General features: G+C 36.9%; 1 protein-coding gene across 2 annotated transcripts in view; it reads left to right on the top strand.

Annotated features, from left to right (window-relative positions):
• The first annotated feature begins 3,756 nt into the window (after positions 1–3,756).
• Positions 3,757–14,015, top strand: part of Mtp (microsomal triacylglycerol transfer protein) — a 133,003-nt gene continuing 122,744 nt past the window's right edge. The window contains exon 1 of one of the 2 annotated variants that reach the window (XM_069849621.1): positions 3,757–3,902. In XM_069849621.1, the coding sequence (XP_069705722.1) occupies positions 3,848–3,902 (55 nt within the window). In that variant the 5' untranslated portion in view covers positions 3,757–3,847. The remainder of the gene's footprint in view (positions 3,903–14,015) is intronic. The other variant, XM_069849619.1, reaches the window with a different exon arrangement.

Raw genomic sequence — 14,015 nt, 5'->3', positions numbered from 1 at the left:
CTCGAGCGCAACTTCAGACTGGCAGGTAAGCGCCTTAACCGACTGAGCCACGCCGGTGGCTCTTTCAGTGTTGTATGCACAAAGTTTCAACAAATAAATTTCAGTAGTAAATGTTTTATGGTGTTTTTATGTCATCCATACCAAACAAATCACCTTGTATATCATAGTTCGAGTTAAGTTCAGAGTGCGGCATGTTGTACTTGTACAAGAGGACGACAGTTCGACTAGAAATATCATTCGCAGAACAGGAGTGGTAGGCACAATAAGCCTCAGGCTGCAGTGTAAACCTTTGGGTCTGTCCTCTATAAAAAGCTTATATTAAAAAATACCAGCATACTTTACATTACCGGTATATTAATTACTTATGAACCCTCAAAGTGAAACGGAAAAGTAGGTATTCACGAACAGTTTTCTGAAGAAAAAAATGCAAAGTGTCTATGAAAGTGTCAGAATTGCAGAGAGATATATCACCGAAAAAAGTGCGGAAAATAGTAATCACTCTTGAGAGCGGTGGTGCAATAGAACACAGAAGTACTCGAATTCGACGCCAGCATATGTAAAGCCTTGGTTTTTCTGAACCGACGCATGCGATTTGCGAGGTGCGAGGCCCGCGTCGCAACTCGCATGCGTCGGTTCAGAAAAACCAAGGCTTAACTTACACCAAATTCCGGAATACGCATGACGTGGAACAAGTAATTCACTACTGGCATTTAAAGAATTGGGCAGAAGAAGCAGCTTATTTCAATGAGCATTCCCAATTTGAAAGTCAGCAAAATATTAATATTTAATATTTCTTGGATCAATTCAAACGTCGCTATAAAATAACATCACGCAAGATCACAATGTTCGTTACTAGGTGGGAAGTTGCTATTGACACCGTCGTGAGGGTCAGAACATTGGAGTTTGTACGAGAAGTTTTTTAGTAGGTTATTTTACGACGCAGTATCAACATCTTAGGTTATTTAGCGTCTGAATGAAGTGAAGGTGATAATGCCGGTAAAATGAGTCAGGGGTCCAGTACCGAAATTTGCTCATATTGGGTTGAGGGAAAACCCGGGCAAAAACCTCAACCAGGTAACTTGTCCCGACCGAGAAACGAACCCCGGCCACTTGGTTTCGTGGTCAGAGACGCTAACCGTTACTCCATAGATGTGGACGTACGATAAGTTATGAACAACATTACAGCTAATGAAATCAATGCAACATGGTGTTCAATACGAACCAAAGTCAATTTGAATTTGAATTCACGTCAAACAGGACATTAGCAAAGACTAGGGAAAATACGACTGAAACTGGTTTGCGTTTCATCTAGGCCTATACACTCGTACACTCGTGCTTATTTCAATGTCAGGATGCCTTGCAAATAAACTGAACATCTGCTTTCAGAAAACGGGCGATAAATTTCATAAACGTGTTACAACGTAACCAAATATAGAATATGACTGCAGCACCAATGGTATGATGTCCACAGGTCTCGGCAGTCTTGGATGCATAGAATACAGGAACCTGAACTAACGGGAACATCGCTTCTGTGACTGGATTTTTGGTCTGGTCAAACCGACGCGGGTTTTTCGATCAAAGTCTTCGGCAACAGGGACGTAAATTTTCAGACAAAATTTATTTCGCCAGTATAAACTTTTTGCACGGCACATGGAAGAGTTCATAGTTCATGCGTTATGATGAGAAGAATGCTGTATGACAGAATCTTCATTTTCAAGTTGCAGTCTCTCATATACAATCAATTGAGTGCACCACAATACCAATCTATGCTTCGCTATACAGGGAAGGTGTCTGGGTACTTGTCACAGGACACGCCTTATGTTCCGTAATGTGATGGACATACAGTTTACTGCTTTTAACATTCCTGAATGTGATTCCAGTGCCGCCACTATCTGCTCGTGGTGCGGGATTCAACTTTGCTTGCAACACTGACTTTTCACATCTCATTATCAGGGTGAAAATTAACGGGGGGGGGGATTTCCCCCCTGTTTGAAAGTTGTTCCCCTCTCATAAATTCATATTAACATCCCTACCAGGGATAACTTCTGTCCCCTCATACAAAATACAATTATTGTTTTAATACAAGTATACTTTACAAAGTACAGTATAAATTAAGCAAATAAAATAATATTGATGTATTATCATCACCGGCAAGCTAACTTAGGAATTACACATCTTAGGTTAAGCCTGCTCATGGATATAATTATTACTATAATCAAGATGCAAGACAAGCAACTCAGTGCGACCAAGCGTTGAGCCGTATCGAATGAGATTAATAATAATAATAATTTTATGGTATTATTTATTTATGATTCTATCCCTCCCTCATCAGAAATCTTAATTCGCACCTTGCTCATTACCATGACGTGGACTGGGGTATTTATATGAAATTTACAATTTTATAATGTTGTACATAATCTGTCTTATCATTTGCACGTCTCTCATCTATTTAATTTATTTAACCCTTTGCAGCATAGTGGTTATTCAGAAGAACCACCGTTTTCTATCTTTCTAAATTTTATGGCACAGATATTCCACCAAGGAACCACCTTTTGAGTATACATAGAGGTGCCATCTGTGTTTTGAATTTGTGTGCAGAGTTAAAATGTTGAAAAAAATTGATTGAAACTTTGGTATGATCCATGATATGAAAAACATAAAAAATTAATTTGTGCTTCAAAGGGTTAACTAGCTAGCTAGCGAGTACAAATTAAAATTATAAAACAAAAATGTTTCTAGCCTCTACCGTAAGAGCCTGGCTCGTGTACGGTGTGATCTTAGCCAATAATATAACATAAAATTTACAAGGACAGTTTACTAGGTACAGTAAGCTAAGTAACTTAATTCAAACAATAAATAACACACAAGAGCAAAAAAAAAAAAAAAGAATAAGAAAGAGAAAAAGAGACAAAAAACGCATTTAATATAAATTGACAATCAGACAGAAGCCAGTGTTATTCAATAAAAACATGAATATTGTCGACAGAAATAAAAGGTAAAAAAATACACACAGTTAAGTTGTGTTAGACATTTTATGGCTGCAAATATTACAGGTGCGCGCTTCACTTTTATAAGTAATGTTATAGCACAGTCTACTATATACAGTCACGAAGCTTGAGTTTTGAGGGTGCTAGAAACAATAGACTGTGCCGGTTCTATTTTGCATTGTCTGTAATGAGGTAATATTAGCGATCCTAGTGGTGAGCAACTATCTAATGTTTGCATATTTACTACGTATTGAGCTTCGTGACTGTATATGTATACTAGACTGTGGTTATAGGGTTTACGGTGATTGCGAAATGTCGCCCTTTGCACCAGTTACTTTGGTCTCATGTTTGTCCACTTCAGAAAGTTTCGTGATGATTCTCGTCGGGAGGTCCAAAGCCTTCCTTTGTTAGTTTAAAAAAGTCTGAAATCTTCTGAGGGAACATCTTGGAATCCGGAGAACATTTCGCCCCACCAGAGCCAACCCCTGAATTCATCACTGTTAATGTGTTTGCAGAAACGATTCAGTTGATCTATTTTGAAAAATTACGACGATAATGACGATATTGATGATGATTATGATGTTATAAATAATATTAATAATAAAAGTCCAGCGAACAACAAAAAACCTACCTAAAAAGATGAAAAGATCGTGTCGAAATAACATCACGGTTAATATTTAATTAGCACGTATGTGTACATTGCCAGCGGAGAGAGAGATCGTCTTGACGTTAAACATGGTGGATAGGAGGCCCTCTGTCAGCTGAGCAGCAGCCTACGCGATGATGGCGCGGTCCAGCGCAAGCGAGCCATTCTGCCAGTGCAATACCGCCGTGCCTCGCACACACATACACACAGCGTCATGGTGCTTCCTACCGGCGGACTCCTCTACATCCTCTGCCTGCTCGTCGTCTTCGGTAAGTTCCATTACGATTAATGAAGTTGTATGTAATTTTACAGTTGTACAGCCGTGGCTGAACTTTACGTAATTCTATAACTGGAGTAAAAACATAAATGGGCTGTAGTTTCATAAATGAAAACACATTTAATTTCTGAAAACATTCTCACAGTTCATTATTTTATAAATACAATCCTATTTAACTTCCGATATTGAATTAAAATCGCGTTTTGCAAGAACCATCAAAAGTCTTGACAAGATCTGGTTTATTACAGTTGTACATGTAATGCCCCTCATAGACAATGTTATATCGGTAGCGTCAAGGTCCGATTTCCGAGGCCTTCTGTCCTCAGCCGTACGCCTCAGTTTTCTTTAGTAAGCTTACGATACGTCCCGTAAAAAACGGGAGAGTCCCCTTTATTTGGCCTAGGAGTCCGGCGTCCCATATTTTTTCTCGGAACGCGCAATAGTCCCGCATTTTAATTAAAATCTATTTCATGATGTAAAAATAAATTTCTTTAACTGATGTTTACTTCATAAATTAAAGTTTAAATTATTGCTTTGATTTGTGTAAATGTTTACAAATGTTTAATTTTTAAATCAGCAAATATGAATTAACTATGTATGAAGGGTAGTGTAGACAAAAATATAAGTGCAAAGTACTGTCAACTAACGCATATAAACTGATATGAATAAACATTGTTTAAAGGCAATAATCTTCTTTCTTTCTTTCTTTCTTTCTTTCTTTCTTTCTTTCTTTCTTTCTTTCTTTAACTCTCGCGTTTCAATCTTATTTAATACATTTTTGCACGATCGTGTTTTTACAGCTATTGTTGTTAGGCCTTGAAAGTTAGAATTTCCACACAGAAACTTGTTGCTAGGGAAACCATTCTTCATAACATAAAACAATCCTGAAATAGACCCATTACAGTTCACTTATTATTACTTAGTTACCATTGCAGTATAGTTTTGCGAAGTCTTTGGAATAATATTGCTCTAAATTTTCAATGCAAAATATATTGTATTTGCAATTTTAAAAAATATTCGTGCAAGAAACGTTGTACAATACACATATTTTGTGAAGTGCATTAAAAATCTCGGAAATTGAAAAACTCGCTCTGCTCGTTTTTCGAACTTTTACTCGATTTTATGAAAGCCACTTCCCAACTATGTATTGTAATAGCCTATACTTACTATTTAAACTTCTAACTTAAATCTTTTCGTGTATTTTCTTGAGACATTTACGGTAGGCTTATCTTTAGACTGACCAGAATATGTTAAAAGTAAGATCTTCAATACGCCTGACTGACATGAGAACTAGGCTTCCATGGTATTTTGGGTTTAGCGATAGCATGAGATTTCATTCCTCTGACGTTTCGGAACTACTGACTAGGTTGTATAGCTCCACTCTAAACACGTTCCGAAAGGTTTCCAAAATCAAATTTGTTTCATAACGCCTAGATTGTTTTCTCGAAATTTCTTCGTATTTCGCACATCGTTATCTTCATTGCTCCATATCCTCACTATTACCACTAACATAGTCCTAATCCACGTGAAACTCGCAACTATCACTTAAATAAATACTGTTTTGGTACAGTTCACGGTGAAACGAGCGTTGACAGACTTAAACAAGAAATGTTAAATTATTTTACGAAAATTTGCACCGTGTGACATGAGTGATGCATTGTTGCAGGAGACAACTGACGAAATAGCGTAATTAATACGAAGCTCCTTTTCTGCCTGAGTATTTGTTGACTACAGAAATATGGAAGACAATCGACAACATTTTATAAACGAATGTTTCCGGAAAGTCCTAAACATCAAATGGCCTGATACAATCTGAAAATAAGAATTATAGAAAAGGACAAACGAAATCAATGTCACGAAACAAATTCTGAGCTAGAAATGGCATTGGGGTACAACTCTAAGAAATATCAATTCGAAAAAAAAAAAAAAAAAAAAAAAACACACACACACACACACTGGACTAAAATCTACTAAGGAAAAGAGTGGGAGAAGGCCGAACAAATTGGATAAATGGGACAAATACGCATGGAAGAATTAGGAGACATAGACTGAACATGGAAAGAAGCGAAATGCATAGTAGAAACAAAGTTAATCAACCCAATCGGAAAACACGTTCAAGCGCAGCTCCGCAGTAGGAAAACACGCTACCGTCTGAGCTACGTAAGTAGCTCAACTATACTAATTGCAGTAATACCGCGAGTCAGATCAGTTGCAAATGTAACAAACAGGAAGACACACTTCTAGAAAATTAAACGTGAACAATTACTATTACTTGCAATTATGAAATAAAACAATTTCTAACAAATTGTAAATTTCTTATATTTTTACTTGAAGTCTAGGGAATTAGCGTTTTAATGTGAAGAAAAGACTCAAACTCGGACTTGTATATAAGTATTGTATATAGGTTGATTCATAAATACACGTAAAGACTTTGTGGGTGTAATGTAGAGGTAAACTAAAACTAAAACATTCTATACAACTTTTCCAGCAAATCCTTACTTTCAGAGTTATGATGCGAGTGGCGTCGTCGCAATGTCTCTCTCGAAACCATGTACAGCTGTCAAAAGAAAAAGTGGCCGCTCTCCTGAAACAAAGTTCCCTTCGGGTATCTTCGCTACAATTCGGAGACAGGCGATGTTACATGTTGTTGGACCACGTTGCCTGATATCTACAGTTATAATTGAAGTATACTGTGTGTTATTCGATAGCATAATGGTAGCGTTCAGGCCTCTTATTCATGAGGCCCTGCGTTCGACTACAACCTCGTGCTTTTTATGTCCTTTTTTGTTCTGTTTTTGAGAGAGACAAACTAGACATAATGGCTCCTTTCTCTTTTATGATTATTTTAGTAATTAACATCAGGTTCATTAATATATTATGCCATGACTTTATCATTATCATTATGATATTGTGGCTGCAAATGGAAAGAAAAAAGATTTTATTCTCAATAAAATATCTTTCGTGGCATAAACATAACAAATTTACTGGCGTCGGCCTTAAAACATTCAAACAATTAAGCGTTCAAAAAACAAAACAAAAAGCCACAATTCAATATTTAGTCTATCTTCCTCTTATCTCGATCATCTTGCAGTCGAGTGGGCATGGAATTGACTAGTCTTTGCAAATAGCGACTGTTCTTAGACACGATATTCCAGGCATTCTGAACATACACACATGAATGTTCTGTCCATGGGCAGGTCTTTCATTGCAAACACAGCAATCTCCAATCTTTCCTATTTTCTGCCTTCCTCTTAGTCTCCGCATATGATCCACATATCCTAATGTCGTCTATTATTCTTTTCAACCAGAGACCCAACCAATTCCTTTTTCTCTCTCTAATCAGTTTCAGCATCATTCTTTCTTCACTCACTTTTTCAAACACAATTTTATTTCTTATTCTATCTGTCCACTTCACACGCACCGTTCTTCTCCACATCCACATTTCTAATGCTTCAATTCGTTTCTCTTCATTTCGTCGTAATGTCCATGTTCTTTCCCCATACAATGCCACACTCCACACAAAGCACTTCACTAGTCTCTTCCTTAGTTCTTTTTCCAGAGGTCCGCAGAAGATCCTTCTTCTTCTATTAAAAGCTTCCTTTGTTCATGTTTGCAGTTTTCTTGGGAAGAATAGGCCTAAATGCGGTAACATCCCGTTGCTTTCCGCACACCACTATCTCTTTCGCATCTTATTAAATTCCAGGGGGCCCAAGCGTGGAGATGAGGAGAGTGGATTTGACTAATTGGGCCCTCCGGACTTCACCGAAAGTCACGGCAAGGGTTAAATATTAATTCTATCAGGATGTTTGACCCGGTCAGAGACCGGGAAATCTCAATTAGCCTTTGCCCCCCGCATCCTGGACTAGCTTCTACGAATCGTCAGAAAATCTTAGAGTGTGATTGGGCCAATTTTTCCGAAAATGTTTCCACACTTTTGCTCTCGTACCTCAGCGGACGAAAGTCGGAATTTAGATGTCAACGTCTCAGGTTCAATTCCTCTTTACTCCTTTTCATTTTATTGTGGTTCAAGATAGTATAATGTAATAATACAAAAATAAAAACTAATACCAGTATTATGCAACTGGATTTTTCCAAACCTAATATTAAATTTATGTTATTTATATCGCTAAAGAACGATTACATATAAATAACTTGAATATTATTTATACAGTATCACTAAAGAATGATAACAGAATATAAATGATAAATATCGGTTTGTTTAATTAATATATTGCGAAAGAACAATAACAATATAAATAACTTGAATATTGTTTTATAATGCTAATGAAGGAAAACAGAATATAAATGATAACTTGAATATTATTTAAATCGCTGAAGAACGATAACAATATAAAAAACGTGAATATTATTCATATCGGAATTTCACAGATTTATTACAGATGTATTTAAGAAATTGTAGAAGAATAGTAATTAGTAACAGTGTCCTATTTATTCTTCTTGGAGCCAAATTTGTAGCTTTTAAAAGTGTGGTTACTATGTTGAAGTGTATGTGTTGTAACGGATGCTTGATTTGTTATGTATGTGAGTCAGTTACGGGATGCTTGATGTCGTCGCAATGTCGTAACTATAGTTTGATTGTGTTTGTGTGACTATTGTGTATTAATTTATGATGTATGGTACGGAAAGGTGCATATTTGTGTTATAGAAGTGTTACGTATGTGTGTTAATGTTTTTGTATGTTTCAAATTGATACCTGATATTTGTTTTGCAATCGCAATGCCTAATTTACGGATTGTTTATGTTTTGTTTACATCGCGTAAGCTAATTTAATTTTCTTTTCCATTTCTCTTTATGCTCATCTTTTTTGTGTATAAAACTATAGCCCTAACATACATATGTAAAATAGGGCTAACCCCCATTGGAGATACAATAATAATTATTATTCATATCGTTATAATACGATAACAGAATACAAATGATGACCTGAATTTTATTCATATCTCTAAAGAACCATAACAAAATATAAATAACGTGATATCCATAAAGAACGATAACTGGATATAAATGATAATTTGAATATCATTTACATTGCTAAAGAACGATTAAAAAATAAAATGAAAACTTGAAGAAGGCCCGAACCCACGACCTTTGAATCATTAAACAAGCACTCTACCGCTGGTCTACGAGGCGCAGATATGGAACACTTTCATAGTTCCGGAACTGCTTGTACAAGCACATGCATCGTGTAACATCGCCGCGACCCGTGGACTTTGAAAATATTCGCTGTTCACGAGTGCGGCCACTTTTTTTTTTTTATTTTTTTGACAGCTGTACCTCTATAAAAACGAAAGTTTCAAGTAGGATGGGAAGACTCATTTTTTTGCTGTCAATATGATGAGAATATAAAATGTATGATTTGTTCACAAGTATTAAGAGGAAAACTGTTGTATAACATAAAACGGCATTATACTACATATCATCATCATCATCATCATCATCATCATCATCATCATCATCATCATCATCATCATCATCTCTGTACGTCTATCCTTTTTCGGCAGATGTACGAATAATACGGTTAGCTCTTCAATTTAAACTCTCAGATTTACAATGTGATGTTAAATGAAAGCTAGGTGAAAGGACTTGACAAATGTTGAACTTTTCAAATCTTTGCCAAAAAATAAATATCAGAAGTTTCGTTCTTTCGCTTGCTCTGTTGAAGCCATGTTAGCTACAACTTCCGTTTGTGAAAAAATTATTTTTAACAATGAAAATAATAATAAACCAAATTTAGATCACGACTGACAGACAAATACCTTCGTGATCAACTACGACTGGCAGCAAGTGACAATTCCTGATTTTGAGACTGTCGCAGAGACATTCTGAAGACCGTTAATAGGTTGTGATAATGTGTCCTATGTTTTCTTGTTCATTTCTTTCTTCGTTACACGTACTAGACATTAGTTTGTAACCTTATACTGTATAAAATTATATTTAAGTGCTTGGCGTAAGGAAAATGAAAATCCGTTAATAAGTCAGAGAGTTGCTTCACTTGTCTATCGGGTGTTCGCCTCCCTCCATAGGTGCTATGCACGTTGCAGGTTACACAGTGGCTCGGCGCACGATCACATTTTCGCCACGGCAGCTTTAAAGCAGGCATGCCAAAAATGAGACACGGATTGTGCAGTTATGTGTGCGGATCGCCGGTCTGTGCAGACTGCATCATTCAAGCATTGCTCTTACCAGTTCTTAGCTGGAGGGGTGTACAATAATCTATTCTGCGCTTCTAGGGTTGGATTAAATAGGCCTAAGCATTTGGACATTATAAACACACTTAGCAGAACGAAAAAAACACAGTTATTATCAGTGTATATTTGACAATTGTAATACAAGAAACATTAGGCTTACTCAGTTATACTTCACAAAGTAGTGGTTTGTAAAGCATAATTTATTAATACGATTTTTATATAGTATTCGAAGAAAGAAATATTGCAGTAATTTCGAAACAAAAAACGAACAAGTATTTCATTTTACGTAGGCTACTAGGTACTAATTATTTTAAAGTAATAGACCCTACTCTTTCATTGTTCATCAAGCATTATTATTTATTGGGACCATTGGTACATAAATGTTGAAGAAAATATTATACTCCCAATTAATTACATGCAGTAGGACATTGTGAAGTTTTACACTGAAATCATTTCCTTGCTGTATGTCAATGTAAATTAACATTAATATTAATAAACAATATAAATTAAGCTTAGAATTTAAATTCACATAATACAGTTTATTTGTAAAACTTTGAGAGCCAGTATCGACAAGTTGGGAGCGTTACTGAAAGAAATTAAAAATGTAGTTCACAAGCTGTGAAGCGACGATATTCTCTTTATGTCAAGTTTAAAGATTTATTAATGTACGTATATTAACATAATATAGTGACGTGAGATGGAAAATTTGCCATTATATATTTTTCCAGAAAAATTTTCCGCCTTGCAAATAGTTGCTTTCTTCACTCCTTGCAACCTCAAGAGCCTCACATGCATTCCTCACAATATTATCACATCAGTTTATGAAATGAAAGTCGTAAGTCGTCTAACCTTTCATGGCTGTGTTAGTACAGACTCCAAAACAACGCCATTGTCAAGTTCATTTTGCCGTAAGAAATAAGAGCTGGTGAATATCATATTTTGAGAACTTTACTAATCTGATCTAAACTGTTACAACATTATTACCTCGATATGGGCTGATGAAAGCCTTTCATTTTAAAATAATTATTGTTGGCTGAGGGAAATATTATAACAATAATTATGTTATACGATTCGTAATTTCTCTTCTTCGTTATCTGTGAACTCCTCACTTTATGTATCATAACTCATTCATAGACACAGCCAAATTAGCACCCGTACTGAAACTGTGTTACTGAAACAAAGCTGGTATGTTGCTGAAGGTACAGTCCGCATTTCACAAGAAGATCCGAGCAAGGAATGCGAGTTTTTCCCCCCACTCTTAAAACCTATCCCCGACATGGAACCGACCGGCCATTGACTGAGCTTTGTTTGTACCAGCCGACCAATGACACCACTGCTATCCATCTGCTCCTTCAAGAACTCTAAGTTACTGGTTTACCCTCTCGTCTTACCCCGCAAGGACCGTTCTCCTCTCGCAGGGATCCTCTCGTGAAATTTGGACAGTACTGTCGTGCTCCCCTCCAAGGCGATTCACTCCCTCCAGGTAGTGGAATAGAAAGTGCACATCGCACAGAGACAACTGCACAATGTGCGCGATTGCACAATGTGCAGGGTTTTGACATGCCTGCTTTAAACAGTTATCACAACGTACTACAATAATTAACGAAGTTTTTCGCTCTGAAATAGTGATCTTACAATAAATTGTGATCTTGCTTGTAATGGAAATTGGTTTGTTGCTTATTTTCCATTGCTTCGTGTTGCTTTGTTTAAACAGTTATTAAAACGAACTACAATAATTAATAAAGTTCTTCGTTCTGGAATAGTGAACTTACTTGCAATGGAACTAAGTTTGTCACTTCTCTTCCATTGCCCTATGTTGCTTTAAACAATGATAAAGACTATCGAAGACTATTATTGTTCACTTTTTCATAATAGTGATTATGGGAAAGGAAGAAAAGGGTCTAAAATCTTGTCAAAGATGGGACGACATTTAGCCATGTTATATTTTTATTCCTTTTTAGTCGCTCTTGGCATTCTAACTGCCACTAACCTCGAAATCAATGTGGGTAGTTAAAAATCATAATGTCTACTTTTGGGATTTCCCATATTGTGATAGTGAATGTTATCAGTATTATCACTTGTAAAGGCCTTATTCATAACGAACAAAGTAAACCTATTAAGATGATAGAAAATAACACGTAATGGAGTATTCATAATGTTAAACTGCACGAATTTCCTTAAGCCGTTTGGAGAAAATAGGGTATTTCATAAAACTGATGACGCATGTTGTCTTCAAATGGATTGAAGACCAAAGTAGGCTACGTATCTTCTCTTGGGCCGCGTCTGTGGCTCAAACGCTAGTGCGCTGGTATTTATCCAGGCAGCTTGGGTTCTAACTCTGGCCAGCCCGTGATGTAATTTGTGATGGACAAAGCAAATTTTGCATAGGGTTTTTTGGGGGTACTCTCGTTTCACTCTTATAAGTTCACAAACACTCTCCACCTTCCTTTCATTTCATCTATCTGCAATAGGCCTAGTTAAAAATAGGCTAGGTGAAGTCTTGGGGTTCCCTAAGTTGATATAGGAAGGACTTGGGATTCCAGACACTGCGGGGCTCTCGAGTATTAGTCTGAGGATAGGACCTGAATATTTATAGGTCCACAAAGGGCCAAGCCAAGCTCAAGTGCAAGGATCCGCACCGGTTCCAATCCTCAAAAAGCGAAGGCAAACCACTTTGTCTTGGATATTTGTTAAAGGAATTGGAGAATACTAAAATATGGGTCAAGTTGACATTTAAATTAACTTTATACGTGCGGAGCTACAGTAGTTAAAACATACCAGATCGATTCCGAATAGTATAATGACCTCAGTCCATATGTTTCTCATTTAAAAATTTTGGACAAAATTGATTACACAGGGTGATTCAATAGTTTCTTTAAAGATAGGTCTGCCCTGTGATTTTTCATGTGAAAAATCCATACTTACACTTGTGGCGGGTAAGACTGCAGTTGAGGTTCTCCAGCTTCCCAGTAATAGGCATTGAGAAATATGTATTTTAATCATGGCTATACAGAGTGATTCATTATTATGTGTAAATACTTTGTGTGTGTAATGTAGAGGATGAAACTAAGACTAAAACGTTCTATACAACTTTTTCTCAAAACCTTTAATTCCAGAGTTAACGTCTCAAACAAAGAAAGGATAACACACCAAATTTAAATTAATTATCACTTTCGTACAGTGCATTTGGACTTCAGTACAAAAACAACCAAAGTCACTAAACCCATGTCCTCGGCAGTCTACTTATGCACGTTTTGTGAACTAAAACCAAACACAGTAAAGACTGTAAAGCAATTTCTTCTAGACTTTACACATTTGCACAATTCTTAGTGTAATGCATGTTCAATGTGCTATCCCTCAACTTGAAGACATACCTGTGGTCGCCGCCTCAGTGATCTCTGAACGTTACACAGCCCGTTCAACTCATTACGAACAATTCCACACGCATGTTCAATTCGCTGTTGTAGTACTTCTACGTTAGGTGCAGCAGAGGCATACACTAACGACTTCAGGCTGCCCCGAAGGTAGAAGTCCAGAGGGGTTCATGTCCGGTGATCTTGCTGGCCAAGGAGTTGGCCCTGCGCGGCCTATCCATTGTTCTGGATACGCAGCATTGAGATACGCCCTTACTTTGCAGCAGTAATGCGCAGGAGCACCGTTGTGCATAAACCATAAGTTCACTCGCGTTGCAAGAGGAATATCATGTAGCAAACCATGCAATTCGCGTTCCACGAATGCGCGGTATTTTTCCCCATTCAACCGCGGAGATAGAACTCGAGGTCCGAGTAACTGATTCCCCACAATATCACACCAAATGTGTGGGAGAACAGTAATGCCTATGCAGTTACTGCGATATAGGTGCCATCTACTGGAACTCTGGAATTAAAGGTTTTGAG

Source organism: Periplaneta americana, chromosome 16 (assembly GCF_040183065.1).
Source record: "Periplaneta americana isolate PAMFEO1 chromosome 16, P.americana_PAMFEO1_priV1, whole genome shotgun sequence".
NCBI classification, from domain to species: domain Eukaryota; kingdom Metazoa; phylum Arthropoda; class Insecta; order Blattodea; family Blattidae; genus Periplaneta; species Periplaneta americana.
The sequence above is the reverse complement of the archived record's forward strand: the minus strand, read 5'-3'. Positions and strand labels throughout refer to the sequence as shown.